The sequence below is a fragment of the Dryobates pubescens genome, chromosome 28 (assembly GCF_014839835.1).
Source record: "Dryobates pubescens isolate bDryPub1 chromosome 28, bDryPub1.pri, whole genome shotgun sequence".
Classification (NCBI taxonomy): domain Eukaryota; kingdom Metazoa; phylum Chordata; class Aves; order Piciformes; family Picidae; genus Dryobates; species Dryobates pubescens.
The window spans coordinates 4789429-4812962 of NC_071639.1; the positions used below are offsets into that span (position 1 = coordinate 4789429).

At 49.9% G+C, this 23534-nt stretch overlaps 2 protein-coding genes across 2 annotated transcripts in view; one reads left to right on the forward strand and one right to left on the reverse strand.

The window, feature by feature from the left end:
* Positions 1–6604: 6604 nt before the first annotated feature.
* Positions 6605–17010, forward strand: HDDC2 (HD domain containing 2). The gene is made up of 6 exons (XM_054174059.1): positions 6605–6672; positions 7569–7690; positions 8423–8525; positions 12663–12731; positions 14688–14826; positions 16879–17010. The coding sequence occupies exons 1-6, from the start codon at positions 6610–6612 to the stop codon at positions 16971–16973; spliced, it is 591 nt and encodes a 196-aa protein (XP_054030034.1). The 5' UTR covers positions 6605–6609; the 3' UTR covers positions 16974–17010.
* A 3309-nt stretch (positions 17011–20319) lies between these two features.
* TPD52L1 (TPD52 like 1) overlaps positions 20320–23534 on the reverse strand; it is a 51403-nt gene continuing 48188 nt past the window's right edge. The window contains exons 8-9 of the mRNA XM_054173986.1: positions 21972–22032; positions 20320–20580 (exon numbers count right to left, since the gene is read on the reverse strand). Of these exons, the coding sequence (XP_054029961.1) occupies positions 20449–20580; positions 21972–22032 (193 nt within the window). The 3' untranslated portion in view covers positions 20320–20448. The remainder of the gene's footprint in view (positions 20581–21971; positions 22033–23534) is intronic.

The following is a 23534-nucleotide window of genomic DNA, read 5'->3' on the forward strand; positions in this document are numbered from 1 at the left end:
AGGCTGCTGAAAATGCAAGGGCTGTGTGCTCAGCTTATCAACAAGGCAGGGCCTGAAAGCATGGTTTGGGGAGGAATGAGAAGAATACTCCCAGCTCTTCCAGATTTGTCCTTCTCCATAACTGAACACCACCATGAATGAAAGGGACATCGTGAGCCTTTAAATAAGCATTTCTCAGGTAAGAGATAAAAGGAGGCCGCTCATGAATAATTGCTAATACTTTCCAAAGAGCACAGAAAAGCCCTTTGAGCACCCTGCTCCTCAGGTCGTTAGAGACAGGAAAGAAAGTCTTTAATTTCTCTCTGCTTTGCTCTTTAATTCACTAAGTGCTGGCAGTGGAGAGGAGCTGTCAAAGTCCCTTCAAAACTCCTTTAAAGCATAAGTGAAAATAGTATAAACTTTTAAATGGGAAAGATATGAGAGGTAACCAGAGTTTTGGTTGGTTGGTGGCTCTATGTAGGGTGTACTGTTCCCTGTGTTTTCATTGACAAAGGGCTTCATTATAGCACATAAAAGGTTTTTTTCCCTTCTTGCTTTACCTTAGAAAATTCCAGAATATCAAGGCCAATCGATCATGATTTTCCTTGGAGGCTGCCAAGCAAGAGTTAAAACATTAACAAGAGTTTCCTTCATTAGAAATGCTCATTGCTCATTCAAGCTAAAACAAATAGCATGTTAAAAAAGGCAACAAATGCAACCAGAACTCCCTTCCTCTCTTGCTCTCTTATCAAATGTCATCTGTAGATACATCTCAGATCCTGAGAATAGAATAGAATAGAATTAACCAGGTCAGAAAATACCTTTGAGATCATCAAGTCCAACCTATCACCCAGTACCATCTAATCAACTAAACCATGGCACCAAGCACCCCATCCAGTCTCTTCTTAAACACCTCCAGTGATGGTGACTCTACCACCTCCCTGGGCAGCACACTCCAATGGCCAATCTCTCTTTCTGGGAAGAACTTCTCCCTAACATCCAGCCTAAACCTCCTCTGGCACAGCTTGAGACTGTGGCCTCTTGTTCTGGTGCTGGGTACCTGGGAGAAGAGACACCCCCACCTGGCTACAACCTCCCTTCAGAGAATTGTAGAGAGCAAGAAGGTCTCCCCTGACCCTCCTCTTCTCCAGGCTAAGCAACCCCAGCTTCCTCAGCCTCTCCTCACAGGGCTGTGCTCCAAACCCCTCCCCAGCTTTGTTGCCCTTCTCTGGACACCTTCCAGCAACTCAACATCTTTCCTAAACTGAGGGGCCCAGAACTGGACACAGTACTCAAGGTGTGGCCTAACCAGTGCAGTGTACAGGGGCAGAATGACCTCCCTGCTCCTGCTGGCCACACTGTTCCTGATGCAGGCCAGGAAGCCATTGGCCTTCTTGGCCACCTGGGCACACTGCTGGTTCATGTTCAGCCTGCTATCAACCAGTACCCCCAGGTCCCTTTCTGCCTGGCTGCTCTCCAGCCACTCTGACCCCAGCCTGTAGCACTGCCTGGGGTTGTTGTGGCCAATGTGTAGAACCTGGCACTTGGATGTGTTCAATCTCATGCCCTTGGAGTGGGCCTTGTGGTCCAGGGCGAGCTTCAGGTTTTCTTTTGTTGCCACCTCCCTCCTCCAAAGCTAAAGAGGCAAAACCAACAATGAACGTTACAAAGCAAACAAGCACCAAACAGTTCTTTGAGTGTCTTTCTTTCACCTTTAAACAAGAAACACACAGGAGATGGCAAAGCAAGGTGAGCTTCACATGCTGTAAGCCTCTCCCAGGCGGTGCCTGGGATGCCCTCGCTCAGTTTTGCAGCCCTTTGTTCTATCAAAGTGTGAAGGATCCCTAACTCCTGATTTGGATGCATCCCCCTGCAGCAGGGAGAAACCACCAACTACTGAAGCAAGGCAAGTTGTTTTCAGTTTAGCAGGTTTTTTGGTTGTTTTTGCTTTTTTTCCAAGCCAGGATTGTGGTTTCATTTAAACTTTGAATGCTTCCATTCTCTGAGAAGCCCAGTGGCTTTTCAATAGCAGAAGATCAAATGATGTTAATCGGGCAGTGTGACCTAATCCTCTAATTCAGCTGCCTTTTTACATCAGAAATGTTCTGCTCATCTAAGATTGATTTGATTTGCTTTTAAATTGACTTCCCCCCCCCCCCCCCCAATTTCTCCCCCTGGCTCCCTAGATCTGTTACACAAATAAGGGAAGAACCTTTTCTTCTTTATTTTGTAGGTTTAGATAGGCTAATCCTAAGGGTTCTGATGGAAAACTCTGCTTTATCACAGAAAGTTCAAGGTGTTAGGAAACCACAGTGAGAAGAACAATTTTCTTTCTGAGGTAGTGATCAGCAGTGATCCTACAACTCATATGCACTGAACAGCCCTGCTCTGGTCAGTTATTGATGATTATAAGAAGGCTACCAGAAGTATACTTTCTCCTCAGCCTTCTTATATCACTTCCCTTGCTGTTCACACATGAAAGACTCAAGCAATCTCCTTATCTGCTTTTTGTTCCCTCCCTTTTTCTGATGTGGTGGCTCTGACCTACTGCTTGGTGTGATAGGGCAGCTGGAGCAGCCCTTCTCTGCCGTGTCCCTTCTATGCAGTGTCTCTCCTCCTTTCACTCTGTGCAGCTGTGGATAGCTCACAGTTTGCAGCCACACCTGACCTGCAGGAGAGAAAATGGCCAGCTGGAGCTGTTTAGCCTAAAGAACAGCAGACTGAGAAGGGATCTTCTCTATGCTGATCATCAGCTAAAGGGTAGAGGCCATGAGGGTGGGGCTGGGCTGTTTTTAGTGGTGTCCAGTGATGGGACAAGGGGCAACAGGCACAAAACCAGGAGGTTTCACTTGTGCTTAAGGAAAAACTTCCTTACTTTGAAGGTGTAGGAGCCCTGGAGCAGACTGTCCAGAGAGGCTGTGGAACCTGGTTTAGGTGACCCTGCCTTAGCAGGAATGTTGAACTAGATGATTTCCAGAGGTCCTTTCCAACCCCTACCATTCTGTGGGGGATTCTATGGTTGCTCCACAAATGACTGATAGCTTAATGCTCTGAGATTGCCTCAGGCTATCCCCTCCTTGCCTGTTCCAAAGCCTGACCACTCTTTCAGTGCAGACATTTTTCCTAACATCCAGCCTAAACCTCCTCAGGTGCAGTTTCCTTTTGCTATATGCAGTGAAGAACCTTTCCCCCCACCCTCCTGCCAGATGGTAACAGCTGAATCCACTCAATTAATTACTTTTCCTGAAGACATTTTGCCAGCAAGAGGTTTGCAGTGCCTGTGCTGGCAGAACAGAGGAGGTTTTGAAGCCCCAGATGTTATTGGTGGCTTTATGTTATGTCAACCACAGGCTGATTAAGATCCACCTTAGAGATGGTTGATTCTGTCCCCAGTCACTTGTGGAGCTGATTTTTCACATTACAGCACCAGGTGTGAGGCATTCCCTTTTCCCCCCACAGCCAAGTTCTTTGAGAAACTGGAGCATAACTCCAGCCTGGGCTTGGGCAGCAGCAAACGAGGTCGAAGCAGAAATGTGTGGGCAGAGAGCGCCATCTCCAGCCGGCAAATGATCGTTAACCTGTGGAAACAAAACGGTAACTTCGCACACTCTCTCCTTCGGAGTTGTCATCTGTGCTGGGAGACAGATGAAGACGACAAAGCCACCTGAGACTGATGAAAGAAGCTCGAGGAGGGTAGATCGAGACTGGATATTCGACAGAAACTCTTTCCAGCGAGGGTGGTGAGACACTTGAACAGGTTTGCCCAGGGAAGCTGTGGAGGTCCTCTCTCTGGAGGTGCTCAAGACCAGGTTGGAGGAAGCCTTCAGCAACCAGGGCTAGTGGGAGGTGTCCCTGCCCATAGCAGGGGAGTTGCAATTAGGTGATCTTTAAAGTCCCTTCCAACCCAGACCATTCCATGCATCTATGAATATCCTGCAGGGAGACTACAAATCCTTGCTGATGTCTCCAAAGCAAATTAAAAAAAGCAGCTTAAAACTGCAAGCAAGCTGAGCATCCCAATTTTGTTTCTGCTTCAGGGGCTACTTGGCAGAGAATAAAGTCAAGGCAGATTATAACAGAGCTAAATCTTGTACTATATGTATACTATATGTACTATATGCTTACTATATGTAAGCTTTAGCTTACAGGGAATCTCTGAATCTAATCTGAAGCTAATTCTACACATGATGCATTTGATAAATACTTGGCAAATTATACCCTTAGTATATGTAGATGTAGTCTACCTGGACCTCAGCAAGGCCTTTGACACCGTTCCCCATAGCAAGCTCCTGGCCAAGCTGTCAGCCCATGGCTTGGATGGGACCACACTGCGATGGGTTAGGAACTGGCTGGAGGGCCGAGCCCAGAGAGTGGTAGTGAATGGTGCCACATCCAGCTGGCAGCCAGTCACCAGTGGTGTGCCCCAGGGATCAGTGCTGGGCCCCATGCTCTTTAACATCTTTATTGATGATCTGGACGAGGGCATCGAGTCCATCATCAGTAAATTTGCTGACGACACCAAGCTGGGGGCAGGAGTTGATCTGCTGGAGGGTAGAGAGGCTCTGCAGAGGGACCTCGACAGGCTGGGCAGTTGGGCAGAGTCCAACGGCATGAGATTTAACACATCCAAGTGCCGGGTTCTGCACATTGGCCACAGCAACCCCATGCAGAGCTACAGGCTGGGGTCAGAGTGGCTGGAGAGCAGTCAGGCTGAGAGGGACCTGGGGGTGCTGGTCGACGGTAGACTGAACATGAGCCTGCAGTGTGCCCAGGCAGCTAAGAGGGCCAATGGCATCCTGGCCTGCATCAGGAACAGTGTGGCCAGCAGGAGCAGGGAGGTCATTCTGCCCCTGTACACTGCACTGGTTAGGCCGCACCTTGAGTACTGTGTCCAGTTCTGGGCCCCTCAGTTTAGGAAGGATGTTGACTTGCTGGAATGAGTCCAGAGAAGAGCAACAAAGTTGGTGAGGGGTTTGGAACATAAGCCCTACGAGGAGAGGCTGAGGGAGCTGGGGTTGCTTAGCCTGGAGAAGAGGAGACTCAGGGGTGACCTTATTACTCTCTACAACTACCTGAAGGGAGGTTGTAGACAGACAGATGTTGGTCTCTTCTCCCAGGCAAGCAGTACCAGAACAAGAGGACACAGTCTCAGGCTGCGCCAGGGGAGGTTCAGGCTGGATGTTAGAAAAAAGTTCTATACAGAAAGAGTGATTGCACATTGGAATGGGCTGCCTGGGGAGGTGGTGGAGTCGCCATCACTGGAGGTTTTTAGGAGAAGACTTGACAGGGTGCTTGGTGCCGTGGGTTAGTTGCTTGGGCGGTGTTGGATTGGTGATGGGTTGGACGCGGTGATCTTGAAGGTCTCTTCCAACCTGGTTTATTCTATGTATATGTATTCTATGTATAAATCATATCTTTAGTAATCAATACATAAATTATACCCTTAGTATAAATTATGGTCTATAGTAATCAATAGATAAATTATACCTTTAGTGCTGCCCCAAAATGACTGGAAACCAGTGTCAACAAGCAATACATGAAAACAGCATACAAAGTGCATGCTGAAGGGTTGGATACACACAAACCCTTCCAAATTCACAAGCATGACCAAAAAGCCACAAATATGACTTAAATGCATTTAATTACGTAGGCACAAGTATCTCAAAGCATTACAATTGCTACCAAAAATTACAGACATACTAATTGACACAAAGACAAGTAATGAAAGTACTGTGACAGCCGGATGAAGTACAGGTGTATTTCACTTCTATTTGATCCCATGCAAATAGCATAATTTTTTAGACTTCAAAAGACATTCTGTGCTGAAAAATAAACCAAGTCATTATTTGTAGCTGGTACTTGAGAATTTGCTCTCTGCCACCATGTTCAATGACGTTGACTCATTTAAGGTTGGAAAAGACCTTTAAAAGTCTTAAAAATCTTAACCCAACTACCACAACCACTAAACTATATCCTCCAGTATCAAATCTACACTTTTCTTGAACGCCTCCAGGAATGAGGACTGCACCACCTCCCTGGGCAGGCTGTTCCAGTCCCTGCAGCAAAGAAATTTTCCCTAATATCCAACCTAAACCTCCTCTGATGCAGTTGGGGCTGTTCTCTCTCGTCCTATCGCTAGTAGCGGGATGCTCTAATTGAAGTCAAGAAGTAGACTAACAGAGGTGCAGAGAAGCGGGGGACGTTACTGGGACTTGCAGAACTGCGTGAGACGGCACACAGGCAAGCCCAGCTGTGTGCCCACCGCCCGGCTCTGCGCAGGGCTCAGGCCAGTAGCAGCCCCGCGGGGTGCGCACCGGCCCCGCGGGGCGAGCGGGCGGCGCCGCGCTGGGACTGCACCCGAGCCCTCCTTGCTGCCCACCTGGCTGAGCGGAGCCTGCGCCGCCCGCAGCGCTGCACGGCCCGGCCCAGCGCCTGCCGCCCGGACCCCGCAGCTCCTCCTCCCCGCTACCCCAGGGACCCCTCCGCTGCGCTCACGCCGCTCGCTGCCGGGGCGGGGAGCATGGCCCCGGCCCACCGCCGCTTTCCGTTCCCCTGGCGCCGCCCAGAGCCGCCGCGGACGCCCGGGCCGGCAGGAGGAGGAGGCAGGGCAGGCGGAGGCTGCGAAGGCTGATGGCGGCGGGGGCGAGCGGCGGCGGCCTGCTGCCCTTCCTTCGGCTGCTGGGGCAGCTCAAGGTGAGCCCGGGGCGGCTCAAGGTGAGCCCGGGGCGGCAGGGCTGCTGTGGGCCGCGCCGGCCGGCGCCGTGTCCGCCTGCGGCCTTCTCTGGGCTGCTGGAGCGGATGGTGGCTGCCGGCCCGGCCGCGGCGGCCTGGTAGCGGCGCGGCAGGCGGAGAGCCCGGGCCGCCGGCCTGCGGTGGCGCCTGCGGAGCGCACACCGCCGGCCCCCGAGCTGGGGGTGCCGCCGGGAAACGTAGGCGCCGGGCTGGGGGAGGACAAGGGTGGGCCCCGCGCTTCGGAGCGAGCACCGAGAGGCCAAGCAGGGAGACATTTGGTACTGCTGGTGGTGGTGGTGCTAGTGCTAATGGTGCTGCTGGTGTTGGTACTAAGGGTGGTGATGCTGGTGGTGATGCTGGTGGTGTTGGTACTAAGGGTGGTGATGCTGGTGGTGTTGGTACTGAGGGTGGTGATGCTGGTGGTACTGGTGCTAATGGTGGTGATGGTGCTGGTGGTGCTGCTGGTGGTGTTGGTACTAATGGTGGTGCTGCTGGTGGTGGTGCTAATGGTGATGCTGGTGGTGTTGGTACTAATGGTGGTGATGCTGGTGGTACTGGTGCTAATGGTGGTGATGGTGCTGGTGGTGCTGCTGGTGGTGTTGGTACTAATGGTGGTGATGCTGGTGGTGCTAGTGGTGGTGGCAGTGCGTTTATCTTGCCTGTGAACATCAATGCAAAGCTTTTCAGGCATGACCTCAGGGGAGCCTGGCGGTTGAGGCAGGTGTTTCCCAGAAGCATGAAAAGTCCCTGGAGCATGGAGGTCATGGCGGGGCAGTCTCTCTGCTGCCGTCTCTGAAACGAGGTCCCTCAAATGGCAAGGTTCTAACGTTGGCATTGCTGTGCCGCTCCTCACGCAGAGAGTGCCACGGACGGGCTGGGTGTACAGGAAGGTGGCACAGCCAGAGAGCGTGTCTGACCACATGTACAGGATGGCCATGATGGCTCTGCTGACTGAAGACAAAAGCCTCAACAAGGACAGGTGAGGCTGCCTGTGGTTGTCATGACCGCCTGTTAATGGCAGAGCTGCAACCACAGAATCACACAAATGCCAGGTTGGAAGGGACCTCAAGGATCATCAGGTCCAACCTTTCTAGGTGATGGTGTAGCTGAAAGGAGCTGGCCCAGCAGCCTGTGAAGCTGAGCCTTAATAGTGACCAGTGTAGGGAAATCCACTGCTTCCCTTGGGAGATGATTCCAATGTCTAACTGTGCTTCTGGTGAACAGTTTTCTTCTGGAGTCCATCTGGAATCTCTCCAGGAGTAACTTGTACTCAAGGTGTGTCCTGACCCGTGCTGAGTACAGGGCACAATGACTCCCCTGCTCCTGCTGGCCACACTTCCTGATCCAAGCCAGGATGCCATTGGCCTTCTTGGCCACCTGGGCACACTGCTGGCTCATGTTCAGCTCCTGTCAACCAGTCTCCCCAGGTCCTTTTCTGCCTGGCTGCTTTCCAGCCACCCTGACCCCAGCCTGTAGCTCTGCATGGGGTTGTTGTCGCCGAAGTGCAGCACCTGGCACTTGGACTTCATGTCTAGATGGACACTCCTTAGCACAGAAGTGAAAAAATTGTGTAGAATTGAAAAAACAACGCCAGAAAAGCCCTTGTCAAATGGACAAGGGGGATGAAGTGTGCAGTGTCTTGGCTTTGTGATGAATGAGATGGAATTTTCAGTGCTGAAATCCTAATCATTCTGTCTTTGTTTCTGGTCAGGTGCATACGATTAGCTTTGGTTCATGACATGGCTGAATGCATCGTTGGAGACATTGCTCCTGCAGACAACATCCCCAAAGAGGAGAAGCACAGGAGAGAAGAGGTATGGGCATAAGGTGTGGAGCCACATCTGTGAAGTGTTCTGCATGTTTTGAATGTTCTGGTGGTAGTAAAGGAATCCTACCTAAGCAGCATAATCTGTCACTGGCATAGAGTCATGGAATCAACAAGGTTGGAAGAGACCTCAAAGATCATCAAGTCCAGCCTGGCACCCAACACCTCATGACTACTAAACCATGGCACCAAGTGCCACATCCAATCCCCTCTTGAACACCTCCAGGGACGGTGACTCCACTACCTCCCTGGGCAGCACATTCCAGTGGCTAACAACTCTCTCTGGGAAGAACTTTCTCCCCACCTCAAGCCTAAACTTCCCCTGGCACAGCTTGAGACCGTGTCGTCTTGTTCTGGTGCTGGTTGCCTGGGAGAAGAGACCAACCCCTTCCTGGCTACAACCTCCCTTCAGGGAGCTGTAGAGAGCAAGAAGGTCTCCCCTGAGCCTCCTCTTCTCCAGGCTAAGCAACCCCAGCTCCCTCAGCCTCTCCTCACAGGGCTGTGCTCCAGACCCCTCCCCAGCCTCATTGCCCTTCTCTGGACACCTTCAAGTCTCTCAATGTCCTTCTTAAACTGAAGGGCCCAGAACTGGACACAGGACTTAAGGTGTGGCCTAACCAGTGTGGCCTAACCAGTGCTGAGTACAGGGCACAATGACCTCCCTGCTCCTGCTGGCCACACTATTCCTGATACAGGCCAGGATGCCATTTGCCTTCTTGGCCACCTGGGCACACTGCTGGCTCAGTCCCCCCAGGTCCCTTTCTGCCTGGCTGCTCTCCAGCCACTTCAACCCCAGCCTGTAGCACTGCATGGGGTTGTTGTGACCAAAGTGCAGCACCCAGCACATTAGGTAGATATGCAAGAAACAACCAAAGTTTCCAGCTCCTGGTGGCTTTTGTCCATGTAACATCACTAAGTACCAAACAAGGAAGGAGAGCCTTTGAAATAGTCTTCACCTTGACCATTTGTTCCTGATCTACCTGGATTTTTGGTAGCCTGAACTGGTCATGTTGAGCAGAGGTGGGGAGCAGGGGGTAGGTGCACTGAGAAGGGTGGGTGACTGTTCATGGGGAGTCATTTGTGTGGTGCCAGATTGGTTGTGGCAGAGATTTTACTTCACTCCTTGGCACAGGACTCTGGACACAGGTGTCTTCTTTTGTCATGCAGCATAGCATCTTAGAATGGCTTAGGTTAAAAAGGACCTCAGAGATCATCTACTCCAACCTCCCTGCCATGGGCAGAGATGCCTCACAACTTGGCTGCCCGAGGCCTCATCCATCCTGGCCTTGAACACCTCCAGGGAGGAGGCATCCACAGCCTCCCAGGGCAACCTGTTCCAGAGTCTCACAACCCTTGTACTGAAGAGCTGCTTCCTAAGATCCAGTAGAAACCCATTCTCCATCAGCTTCAAATCATTCCCTCTTGTCCTGTCTCTAGACACCCTTATTGAAAGTCCCCCTGCAGCCTTCCTGCAGGATCTCTTCAGGTATTGGAAGGTAGCTCTAAGCCCCTGGGTCTGCTCTTCTCCAGGCTGAACACCCCCAGCTCCCTCAGCCTGTCCTCACAGCAGAAGTGGTCCAGCTTTTAAATCACCTTTGTGGCCTCCCCTGGACTCACTCCAACAGCTCTGTGTCCTTCTTATGCTGGGGACGCCAGAACTGGATGCAGTTTTGTCCTTGCACACACCCCAACTGGGGGCCTGTCATTTCTGCTTTGTTGCATTCTTTGAAGAGCACGGAGCCTGTAAACAGCTCCTCCAGCCGCAGCTAGAGGGCAACGTGTTGCTTTGCAGAGCCTCCAATTAGTTCTTCCAGGAGAGCTATCAAAACCCTGCACTGATTACTTCCCCCCCACACCTCTATGCTTATCAATTTAAAGCTTGGCAGGGGGGAGCCTGTGACAAACTGGGGGAGGAAGCTGTTTGCTAAGGAAGTGGAAATTGAAAGAGCCAAGGAATTTTCAGCATTTTTGGAGTCTTATCTTCCCAGCAATTTTGCTCTTTCTATTTTTTACAATGAATAGAAGAGAATAGAATAGAATAGAATAGGTTGGAAAAGACCTTCGAGATCGAGTCCAACCTGTCACCCAGCACCATCTAATCAACTGAACCATGGCACCAAGCACCCCATCCAGTCTCTTCCTAAACACCTCCAGGGATGGTGACTCCACCACCTCCCTGGGCAGCACATTCCAGTGGCCAATCTCTCTTTCTATGAAGAACTTCTTCCTCACCTCCAGCCTTCCTTGTGTGTTCTTACACTGGAAAACCAAACCCCAAACCCCAGCCCTCATTTCTCCCTTGTTTTACCACCAAAGATTAGGCTTCAGCTTTGCCTGGAGGGAATTCTCATTTGTATTGAGGCAATGAAAAGATGTTTTGCTGCCTAAATGCATTCAAAAGTGTTACTAAGCATCTGCAGCTCCTTCTGCTCCCATTTCAGGTTGGCTGTGGGGAGGAGGGTGGAGCAGTAAAGGTTTAGGCTGACTCTGAAATACTTTGTTGTAAAAGTACACCAAGGACAACAGTTTCCTGAGGTGGCTTGAGCTGAATTACCAACATGCTGCTTCTGCTGCAGAGTTCTGCTTTTATTCCCTCTGCCCTGCAGCTGATGTGTGTTGCTGGTTCTCTCTTTTGCTGCTTGTGCACTCCCATCAGCTGGTCTCACCCAGGCTAAAGCAGCAGGAAGTGAACTGGATCAAAAATAAGTCAATAAGAGTTTGTTGTGGGTTTGGTTTGTTTGTTTGTCTGGTTGGGTTGGTTTGTTTAGTTGATTTGGGGGGTGGTCTGTTTGTTCAGTTGGTTTGGGGCTCTGTGTGTTTTGTTTGGGGTTGTTTTGTTGGGGGGTTTGGGGAGGTAAGTTGTTTTGCCCAGCTGACCTTGAAATCTGCTGAGCTCCAGGGCTGGAAGGAGGTGGGGAAAGGAATGAGACCTTGGTGCTTCAGTGGTGGGGAGCAGCTGGCTCAGCTAAGCCATGCTGTGAAACTAAATCCTGTGTTTGAAGTAGAGAAACAGTTGTGGCACAAACCCTTCACCTTGCCTATGATCTTGTCTGTTTCAGAAGCAGCCCTTAGCATCCTAGGAAAACAGAAATAGCACAGAAGTGAGACTGCTCAGCTGGGAGAGCATGCAGAGCAATTTCTGCTTGTGGGTTGTACCCTCAGTTTGATGCTGTGTTAGGCCTTTGTGCCAAGATTGTTGTTGTTGAACAAATGGTATCTGAGGCTGGGAGCACTGTTTCATTGCTGCAGGGCATTGCAGGGATTTTTTTCCCCCTCTGTTTTAAAGCTGGAGGTGTTCAAAGGCTTATGTTGTGTTGCCTGCCCCACTGTCAGTAGCTGCTAGCTGAGTGTCTGAGAGGGGGCAGCTGCTTGTCAGCACTAGGAGTTAGTGTTTTGAAGCTGCACTTGTAACCTGTGAAGCTCAAATGTTGCCTCCACCAGTTAAATCTGGAAGGCAGAGAATAGGTATGGGAATGGAATAGGAATGGGAATAGGAATAGGAATAGGAATAGAATTAACCAGGTTGGAAAAGACCTTTGAGATCATCCAGTCCAACCTATCACCCAGCACCATCTAATCAACTAAACCATGGCACCAAGTGCCTCATCCAGTCTCTATTCTTAAACACTTCCAGTGATGCTGACTCCACCACCTCCCTGGGCAGCACATTCCAATGGGCAATCTCTCTCTCTATGAAGAACTTCTTCCTCACATCCAGCCTAAACGTCCCCTGGCACAGCTTGAGACTGTGTCCTCTTGTTCTGCTGCTGGTTGCAATCAATGGCAGTTCCCTGGCCTTTGCCTTGCCTGTTTTGCTCTGGGCTTCTTTTTGGACTCTTGAAGATACCAGGTGCACTTTCAGGCTGTTTTCTCTTGTGTTTAAGATTAGTTGTCCAACAATTTGTTTAAGCAGCTCCCAGAAAAGATTCTTCCCTGAGTGGTCCAGCTGCTTCTGTGGCAGGTTAATGTCCACAGGCATTGTGGCCTAATACACTGTGTGCTGTGTGTGTCTACAAACTTGGTAAGAAGGTGTTAAAATAATCATGCCAGAAGGCTGCTTGCCTCAAAAAAAGGATATATGGAAAGGGCTTTTTGATTTATGTGAGGTGTTTGTTGTTGTTTCCAGGCAGCTATGCAACAGCTGACTCAGCTTTTATCAGAGGACCTCAGAAAAGAGATCTATGAGCTCTGGGAAGTAAGTTTGCATTCTTGACATCCTTTGCTAACATTCAGGGTGACTCAGTGTCCTTTGCCTGTTTACCTGTGAAACTGTCATCCCTTCTTTGGACCTCTAGCATAAGTAGGTTGTCAAACAAAGGACTCATGATGACACTTAGCTGAGCAGCACTGTGCTGGAGTTACAACAGGATCTTACCTGTGTGAATGACACCTGCACTCACAGTTGTCTTCTTGAGATGCAGGACCAGATGCCATGTGTTTTGGTCAGTAGGAAAAGCTCTTCCTGCACTCATGCTGCTCTCATCTGCAGAGCTGCTGTGTGCCAGGGCCTGTGTGGCTCTGAAAGCACAGGTGGGCCCAGTGTGTATCAGAGAATCAGAGAATTGTTAGAGGTAGAAGGGACCTCAAGGCTCAGCCAGTTCCAACCCTCCTGCCATGGGCAGAGATACCTCACACTACTTCAGGTTGCTCACAGCCACCTCCAGCCTGGCTGCAAACACCTCCAGGCAGGAGGCTTCCACCACCTCCCTGGGCAACCTGTGCCAGTCTCTCACCACCCTCATGGGCAACAACTTCTTCCTAACACAGAATATCTTTAGGAGGGACCTTCAACATCATCCAGTCCAACCTTCAACCCAGCACTGCAAGGTCACCACTAAACCATGTCCTTAAGCCTCTGGTGTGATTATTATGTGCTGGTGTTGCTGAGGAATGGGGTTGGATCTGCTGAGGGTATCAAGGTGATGGTAACCTGTGCAGAAAGAAGCCTTTTGCTGTGGTTAGTTGTGGAAGTCAGGAGAAGACCAGCTGGTGAGATGTAGAGTAGAATAGAATAGAATAGAATCAACCAGGATGGAAGAGACCTTCAAGAGATTTAGAAAAGAGAAAATGAAATAGCAAGGCTGTCCACAGCCATGACTGGAAGCAGATGACAGCACAGGCTGACTAGAAATCTGACTGACTCACAAATGCAGGCTGATGATGACTGGAGAGAGGGAAAAGATAGCAGAGAGATTAAAGGACTTAAAGTCTGCACGGGGGAAAACCCCTCAATGACTCCCCTCCCTCTCCCTCAGGAGAGACATAAAGACATAAGCAGCTCAGACAGATTAGACCAAAGAGATTAAGGAGGAGTGACAGGAGAAATGTGAAGAGCAACTCCTTGTGAAAACAGCAAGTGGTGGAGAAAAGTGCAAAAGAGGTCTTAAAGATGACTGATGGTAGTGCACAGGCACACAGTGCCAGGCCTGAAGGGGTCTTACTAAATAGAACCTATTGGTTACTGTGTGTATCAGGTCAGGTTGTCTCCCCCATCAGCCCTGATACAGGTAGTGATAGGACTAGGGGGAATGGAATGAAGCTGGAGGTGGGGAGATTCAGGCTGGAGGTGAGGAGGAAGTTCTTCCCCATGAGAGTGGTGAAGCCCTGGAATGGGTTGTCCAGGGAGGTGGTTGAGGCCCCATCCCTGGAGGTGTTTAAGCCCAGGCTGGATGAGGCTCTGGCCAGCCTGATCTAGTGTGGGGTGTCCTTGCCCATGGCAGGGGGCTTGGAACTAGATGATCCTTGTGGTCCCTTCCAACCCTGACTGACATTATGATGATAATGGTAGTGCACAGGCACACAGTGGGTCCTTTGTAGCCTTAGCCAGGCCTGAAGGGGTCTTATCACATGGAACCTATTGGTTACTGTGTGTATCAGGTCAGGTTGTCTCCCCCTCAGCCCTGGTTCAGCCCTTGGCACGTTTGGATGACAGCATTGTGTTCTGAAGTCTTACTGCAGTAATAGAAATGTGGCACAGTTCCTTCAAGTGTTTTGCTGATCAGCAGTGACAGAACCTAACTCTCATGAATATTTATGGGGTGGCTTGGGCTAAGGGGGAAAACTCTAGCTTCTGATATTCTGTTTCAGACTAATGGATGTATTGGTTTTCCTTTCCCCCCCTCCCCCCTCTAACAACTGCAAATCTCTTCAGGAATATGAAAACCAGTGCACTGCAGAAGCCAAGTTTGTGAAACAGTTGGATCAGTGTGAGATGATCCTGCAAGCTTTTGAGTATGAAGAGCTGGAAAACACACCTGGCAGGCTGCAGGACTTTTATGACTCAACTGCTGGTAGGACATTTGGGCTTCATGGTTTGGTCTTTCTTTCATAAATGAAATGTACAAAGAGCTTTATGTTTTGCCCCCCTTCTTGTTCTTTTATTTCCCCCTCCTGACAGACATGCAGAGCAAGGGAGAAGTAGTTACTTGACTCAGTGCTCAAGTAGATTTGATTGGGAAGGTTCCTGCAGTGTGAAAATGGCTGACATTTGTCTGTAGGAATGGAACCTCAATACCCTGTCTGCCAATGTCCTTTCACATCACTTTTTACCCAGCCACAGGACCTGCTTTCATGACCCTTGCATGTGTTTAAGGGGCTGCCTGTGACATCAGAGGGGGTGTAAAGGAGGCTTCAGTCTTCACCCATGCTGTGACAGCAGCTTGTTTCTGCCTTGTTAGTGTTTCATGAGCCAGTGAAGTAGAGTTTGTCATTCCTATGTGAGCTGTGGACTTGTGTGACCTGCCCAAGATAGATGTGAGAGCTAGCTCAGTGAAATGTTTATGTTCAGAGTCACAGACTCACAGAATGGTTTGAGTTGGAAGGGACCTTAAAGGTCATACAGTTCCAACCAGCCACACACCTACCACCAGCCCAGGTTGCTCATCCAGCCTGGCCTTGAACACCTCCAGGGAGGAGGCATCCACAGCCTCCCTGGGCAACCTATTCCAGTGTCTCATCACCCTCACTGGAAAGAATTGCTTCCTAATCTCCTGTCTCAGTCTCCTCTCTTCCAGCTCAAAGCCATTGTCCTGGGAAAATGTAAAGGTGAAATGTACTACTTCTTTTTCCCCTCTAATGCTTTTAATCCTTTCCAGAAGAAATACTCTAATCATTTTAGAATAGAATAGAATTAACCAGGGTGGAAAAGACCTTTGAGATCATCCAGTCCAACCTATCACCCAGCACCATGGCACTTGGTGCCATGGTCTAGTCATGAGGTCTGTGGGGACAGGTTGGTCTTGATGATCTTTGAGGTCTCTTCCAACCTTGGTAATACTGTGATACCATCTAATCAACTAACCCATGGCACCAAGCACCCCATCCAGTCTTTTCCTAAACCCCTCCAGTGATGGTGACTCCACCACCTCCCTGGGCAGCCCAAGAAATTGATAGTTGAAAGGAAAAATAGATTAAATATTAGTCTTGATTGGTTTAGTGAGGGAGTTGAACACCAGAAGAGGACTCTCTACTTCAGGTCTTCCCTGTCCTGGGAAGCAGACAGGCAAACTCAGGGAAGGGACCAGTACTCATGAGTCCCATTTATACTTTGATGAATCCTCAGAGAAGCTATAAGCTGTCTGAAAGATGTAATGATTTGATTAGGGGGAAAGGGGCAACATTAGCATAGCTGGAATGCTTCATTTACTGACATGGGACATGGGGCTGTTCAGTCTGGAGGAGAGAGGGCTCTGAGGGGACCTTATTGTGGCTTTCCAGTATCTGAAGGGGGCTACAAGAAAGCTGGGGAGGGACTTTTGAGGGTGTCAGGGAGTGATAGGACTGGGGGGGATGGAAAGAAGATAAAAAAGGGTAGATTGAGATTGGATGTTAGGAAGAAGTTGTTCCCCATGAGGGTGGTGAGAGACTGGCACAGGTTGCCCAGGGAGGTGGTGGCAGCCTCCTGCCTGGAGGTGTTTGCAGCCAGGCTGGAGGTGGCTGTGAGCAACCTGCTGTAGTGTGAGGTGTCCCTGCCCATGGCAGGGGGTTGGAACTGGCTGATCCTTGAGGTCCCTTCCAACCCTAACAATTCTGTGATTCTTTGACATCTTTGCCCTTTGACTAGAACTCAGTAACCTGAGCTGGGGAGTATCCTGGTCACCTCCTTTTTCACCTCTGAAGGATCTTAATAGAGCATGAAATACAAATTATTTGGGGGGGGGGGGAATAGCTGTAGGTACTCTTACAGTTATCCCATAGTTTTGGAGTGAAAAACTCTCTCCTTAAAAGCCTAATTTGGCATTTCAGCCTAAAGCAACATCTCTACTGATGTTTCACTGCCAGCCCTTCAGGCACAGGAAAAGAAGAGCATTTTCAACTGACTTGCTTTTTCTTCTGTTTTGCAGGCAAGTTTGTTCACCCAGAAATCCTCCACCTTGTAGCTCTGATTAATACAGAAAGGAACAAGAAAATAGCTGCTACATCTCCCCCCCAGTCCTGAGGTGGTAATAAACAGGTGGTTTATATTCTGTGCATCATTTTTCATCCCCTAACAACACCAGTTCTGCCAGCAGATTGATTTTTGTCCCTGCATTTGCTGCTGAAATATCCCAGGAGCACCTGGAACAGTGAACCTGCCAGAGCTGAGGTTGTGTCAAGGACCAGGTATCTTGAAAGAGTTTGTTTGGGGTTGGTTTGTTGTTAATTGGTCTCTGATTGCAGTCTTGGTTCCAAAGAGACTCTCCACTAGGGAAATTCAGGTGAGTTTAACAATCAGCTGGTTGCAGTTGAAGCTGTTGATGGGCAGAGCTGGGACAGGCAGGCTCTGCTGGGACTGGGTCTAAGTACCTTCTGCATCAGATGGGTTAGTGGCTGTTCTCTCTGCTACACACAAGTGAGACCATAGAATAGAATAGAATAGACCAGGTTGGAAGAGACCTTTGAGATCATCAAGCCCAACCTATCATCCAACACCACCCAACCAACTAAACCATGCAACCAAGCACCCTGTCAAGTCTCCTCCTAAACACCTCTAGAAGCTTTTGAGAGATCCACCTGTTGGGGATGAGATGTCTGTAGAGTGCATAAGCCTTAAGAAGTGGTGGGGGATATAACTGCTCAGCATCTCCTTCATTACTTTCCTCAGTGTGTTCATTGTTTCGTGCAGCTTTTACACTTGATGTGTCAGGGAATGGTGCTGGGATTTCCCTAGGGTCACCATTCCTGAGACCCCTTCAGCCCTAACTGGCTGCAGAGGGAAGAGAATCACACAACAGCTGGGGTTGGCTTGTGCAGCAGACCTCATTGCTGTCTACAGCTGCTTGAAAGGAGGTTGTAGTGAGGTGAGTGTTGGCCTATTCTCCCTGTGATAGAAGGAGAGGGAATGGCCTCAAGCTGCATCAGGGGAGGTTTAAGTTGGATATCAGGAAAGATTTCTTTCCTGTAAGAGTGAACAGGCTGCCATGGGGGGAGGTGGAGTCCCCATCCCTGCAGGTGTTCAAAAAATATGTGGCCATGGCACTTTGGGCCATGGTTTGAAGGTCATGGTGGTGTTGGGTTGATGGTTGGACTCCATGATCTTAGAGGTCTTTTCCAACCAAAACAAATCTATGATTTATGTACTGCTGCCTGTCCCCTGTTCCTGCTCTTCCCCACTGCTGCTGATTCAGCTTTTGGTGGCAACAATAATGCAGATGTAAAAGTCTGCTTGTGGAGAAAGCAGAGGAATGGTGGTCAATGCTATAATGAGGACAGTGTCTGTTGGGTCCTGTGTGCAGCTGGGGATCACCAGGGCACTGTCACAATGGCCAGGTAAGGAAAGTTTGCACCTGGAGTAAGCTTTGCTATGTCCAGTGCCATGTCAGAGGAGGCAGCATGGAACTAAAGTTGTTATCCCCTTTATAGGTAGAACTGTTTAGGTTGGAAAAGACTTCCAAGATCAAGTCCAAGCCTCAACTCAGCACTGCCAAGCCCTGGGCAAGACCACTGAGCCGTGTCCTTAAGTGCCACAGCTGAGGAGCAGGCCAGTAGTTTTAAACCTGGATGGTGTTTGCCACGTGGTTCACTTCTCCTGAACCTGCTTCATTTGTTTTTCTCCTTTGAACCTTAAAACTTTCAAAACCTGGGGAATTTCAGATCCAGGGAGGTGGTTGAAGCCTCTTCCCTGGGAGTGTTCAAGGTGAGGCTTGACGAGGCCCTGAGCAGCCTGCTCCAGTTGGGCATGTCCCTGCTGACAGCGAGGTCAGTCTGGATGACCTTTGGAGGTCCCTTCTGGCCCAAACCATTCTATGAACAGCTTTCAAAAGCTCTAGAAAGGGCAGATCACGATCTTGCAAGTCACCTTGAAGCTCTGCTGTGACACAGCAAGGCTGAGAGGGGGTGCAGGTATGCTGCTGAAGCCACAGAATCCAAACTAAAACACCACAAGGTGTAAAAGAGCAGGAGAGAAATTTATTTCAGTATCACTAACCTCATTTACACAAGCTAAAGTGACTACTGAGATCCTTCTTTATTGAAATACATTCACATTTATCCACAAAACCACATCAAACAAGCTAGCAAAGTGTCACAAGAAACCTGGGCTGAAAAACAAACCCCACAACAACAAACCCTAACGAGATTTGCTTCCATGCTTAAAAATCATCAGAGGCATCGGACAGAAATGTCCAAAGGTAACTCATCTCCAGGAGAATGGTACAAAAGGGCTTCCAGCTCTCTAAAGACTCTTAACAAAAGCCATACAGGAAGGCAATCCCTTCAAGCCAGGTTTTCTCACAAGAGTTTAAGCAGTCTGTAACACCAAACTCACTAACACTAGGTGGAAGCTTTGGCTTTGCGCTCAAGAAAAGCAGCCAGCCTGGGCTCCAGCTTGGTCATTCAGCAAGTTGTGCCCAACCTGAGTACCACAGACTGACACCTGCTGTCACAAAGGTGCTGCTCTGCTCTTAGAGCAGCTGGTCAAAGGCTGCAAGAAGCCATGCTGCATGGAAGCTGGGAGAGGGCTGGCTCTGGTGATGAAGCAGGATGCAGTTGGTGGAAGGTCCTGGAGCGAAGCACAATGAAGCTTGACACCAAACGTGAAGTGCCTCATGGGGCAGGGGGGTGAGGTAAGGGGGGATGCAAGCAGCTCTGGGATGTGGGCTGAAGGCTCTCTAACCTATGGCACATCTTAAGCTATTGGCTGGGTTTGTGTTCTTGCACTTAAGGCTGTGTCTTGACTGAGGCTTGCAAATAGCCTTCCCCTTATTTCTGAGGGGAGGCTATGGAGGCAAACATCTTGGAGGTTCCCTCCACTCCACTTCCTTTTGTAATTAACTCACATTGTCAAGTCTTAATGAATCCACAGAGAGCAAGCAATGGAACATGCCCTAAATGGCAGCTATCCAGCTACAATAATCCTCTTAATTGAGCAGCTGGGATCAGTTTCTGTGTAACTGGGTGTCTCATCCTGTCCTCCTTAATGGGGGGGAGGGCAGTGCCAGACTGCACCAGCAAAAGAGAAAAAGCTTCATGTGGCAGTAAGTGATTTTAATTCTGTTAGGAGCTAGCTTGTGTACAGACTCCTGAGCAAAGGGCACCTGGTCTGGCTGGTGGACAGCTGGTACACGGACTGCTGCTGGCAGCACAAGTCTTTGCACAGCTCTAGGTCCATCTGTCTGATGTGGCACTGAGAGGGGACAGAGAAGAGTAAAACGAGAAACAGAGGCTAGGAGATAGTTGGAGGGAAGTCAGGTGGAAATGGAAACTCTTTTGGTCACTTCACATAGAATTTGGAGCATTGTAAGTCAATGGCTTGAGTGTGGTGTACAAAATACCTGATGATAATTGGCCCATCCAAAAACAGAGGAAGAGTTTCTCCAGCAGTTCTCCAAAGCTGACAAAACCTTGTTGCACAAGTTGGGTGGTGAGGTGGGTCTCAAAATCACTGGCTGGGCAAGTCCCTGAGGAGAGGCAGGAGGCTCAGGAGGGCCTGAGCTCTAACACTGAAGCTCTTCCTCACTCTCAGGGAGTCTGGTGCCAGCAAGAGAGCTCTGAGCGCTGGCGTGGGCTGTGGAGCTGAGAACTTCTTCAAAGCTGCCCCCTGTGTGGCTTGTGCCACCAACCTTGGTCTGAAACAAAGCAAACAAAAGACAAGAGTGAGTTCCTCAGCTCACACTGCAGTGAGTGCCATTTGCATTCCACCCCATGGGTGTGGAGGGCTGGGGGCTGTTCTGAGCAGGCAGAGAATGTGGGGCTGGAGCACCTCTCCTGTGAGGACAGGCTGAGAGAGTTGGGGTGGTTTGGTTTGGAGAAGAGAGGACTGCCAGGAGACCTTACTGTGGCCTTCCAGTATCTGAAGGGGGCTACAGGAAAGCTGGGGAGGGATTTTACAGGGTGTCAGGGAGTGATAGGAGTGGGAGGAATGGATCCAAACTAGAAGAGGGGAGAGTTAGATTAGACATCAGGAAGTTGTTCCCCATGAGGGTGGTGAGAGCCTGGCACAGGTTGCCCAGGGAGGTGGTGGAAGCCTTATGCCTGGAGGCTTTTGCAGCCAGGCTGGAGGTGGCTGTGAGCAACCTGCTGTGGTGTGAGGTGTCCCTGCCCATGGCAGGAGGGGTGGAACTGGATGACCCTTGAGGTCCCTTCCAAGCCTGACAATTCTGTGAGCATGAAAGCAGCCAAGTAAAGCAAGCCCTTTCCTCCCCTAAGTCCTAAACTCCTAGGCTGCAGACAGAAAACCTGCCAGTGGCATTTAACCTATGCTTAAAGGAACCAGTCCCTAAGTAGAGAGCAAGCAGGATCTCAGCTCCTACCACTACAGTTAGGTCAGTTCTTTACAGGAGTAACTCACTCTGGTGTCACTGTTTCTTCGGGGTGAGAGCATAGAAACCAACAGGTTGCTTTGAGAGTCTAGTGCCCCATCTGCTAGCCGTGGTGACAGCTGCTCTCAACACACAGCCCCCCTGCTGGGGTTTTGGACAGTGGAAAGCAGACAGTAACCAAAGAACAAACCCAGCAGGTTGTCTCCCTTCAGATACTTGTAGCTGCATAGATACTGCTGCAGAAAACTGCACAGCATTTTCATGTGGGGAAGGGGGTCCTGGTGAGTCCATTCCAGCACTGAAAGGAGTAGCTTGGGGATTCAGGTTCACTCTGCAGGGCACAGCACAAAACTCATCAGGACACACTGCTTCAAATTCTGACCCTGCATCCCCACCTAGTTGTGCCTTGCACAGCACTGCTAGCCTTAGGAGATGTTTCTGCTTTCTGTTGTAGTGTGGCCCTGGTTTGGGCAGTCCTGAGACCGCCCTGACAGACAACAGGAGTCGTTTCTGAGTAACAGAGCAGAGAAAGAATCTTCCTCTGCATACTCTTTTCATCCTCCATTACTGCTCTTGCAGTTCCATCCCATTCTTGATGGAGCAGTGACTACAACCAGTCTCTTGCACAAGTGACAGGGACAATTAAGCTGTCACCTTTTGACAGGCACAGCCACACAAGTCAGGGTTAGAACCTTTACCTTAAGGCTCGTGACAGTGGTCTCCACCTTCTCCTCAAATGATTTGAATGTTGGAGAATTCCTGGGAGAAAAAGGAGAGTCAGTTGCAAGCATAATGAGGTAACTGCAGATGCTGATGTGTTCTTCCCAGGCAGCAGTGCTGGGGCAGAGAGGAGGCTGGCTGGCAGCACAGGGCTTCAGACTGAGCTGTGGGCAGTCACTTGTGCCCTGCCACTCAAACCTGATTGGGATAATTGTGTGAGTGCTGCTGAGCAAAAGCAGGACCTGCCTCAAAATTGAATCCAAGCAGGGTCTGGCCTCCCTTTCCTCCTACTTTGAGCCTGCTGTCAGAGCAACCAGACAGCACCACCTGCACTGCTGCCCTTGGATGGTTTGACTCATTTGGGGTGCTGCTGGCAAGAAATTAATTTTTCCTTTCAGCTGCTGAGCAAATTCATAATCTACATCCCCAAAAAGGTGACAGTGTCACATCCTGAGGCTAGGGTGAAGGAGACTGGAATGATGTCAGCCCTGAAGAAAAGGACTTGGGGGTGCTGGTGGATGAGAAGCTTAACAGGAGCCAGCAGTGTGCACTTGCAGCTCAGAAAGCCAATCCCATCCAGGGCTGCATCAAGAGAAGCAGAGCCAGCAGGGCCAGGGAGGAGATTCTCCCTCTCTATTCCACTCTGGTGAGACCCCACCTGGAGCAATGTGGCCAGTTCTGGAACCTCTATTACAGGAAGGATCTGGAGGTGCTGGAGCATGTCCAGAGAAGGGCCATGAGGATGAGCAGAGGGCTGGAGCTGCTCTGCTGTGAGGGCAGACAGAGATTTGGGGCTGTTCAGTCTGGAGAAGAGAAGGTGCTGAGGGGACCTCATTGTGGCCTTCCAGTGTCTGAAAGGGGCTACAAGAAAGCTGGGGAGGGACTTTTTGGGGTGTCAGTGATAGGACCGGGGGGAATGGAGCAAAACTAGAAGTGGGCAGATTCATATTGGATGTTAGGAAGAAGTTCTTCCCCAGGAGGGTGGTAAGAGCCTGGCACAGGTTGCCCAGGGAGGTGGTGGCAGCCTCCTGCCTGCAGGTGTTTGCAGCCAGGCTGGAGGTGGCTGTGAGCAACCTGCTGTAGTGTGAGGTGTCCCTGCCCATGGCAGCGGGGTTGGAACTTGAGGCCCCTTCCAACCCTAACAATTCTATGATTCTGTGATGTAGGAAGGGTCTCCCAAATGGCTTGAAGTAATCCTGAGTCCCCAGCTCCATGGTTTTGTGCCTGCAGGTGTATCCTGCTGCTTTCAAAGGCAAAGACATTAGGAAGACTGTGCTCCTGGGGTGCCCCTGTGACAAAGTTAAGCTTTCCTCTGCCTTCCCCTCCCTGCAGAACAGAACACATCCTTGGTTTCCAAAAAACTGTGAGCTGAACATAAACAATTAAAATCTGGGCAACCCAAAACCATTCTCTGATTCCATGATGGTAAATGTCTGTAAATACATTTACATCATATCCCTCATCAGGCTCAATTAAACTGATCCTAAGGTAAGGAAAGGGCAAACAGAAGCCAGCTGGGGAAATAATACAGATTTGCTCTC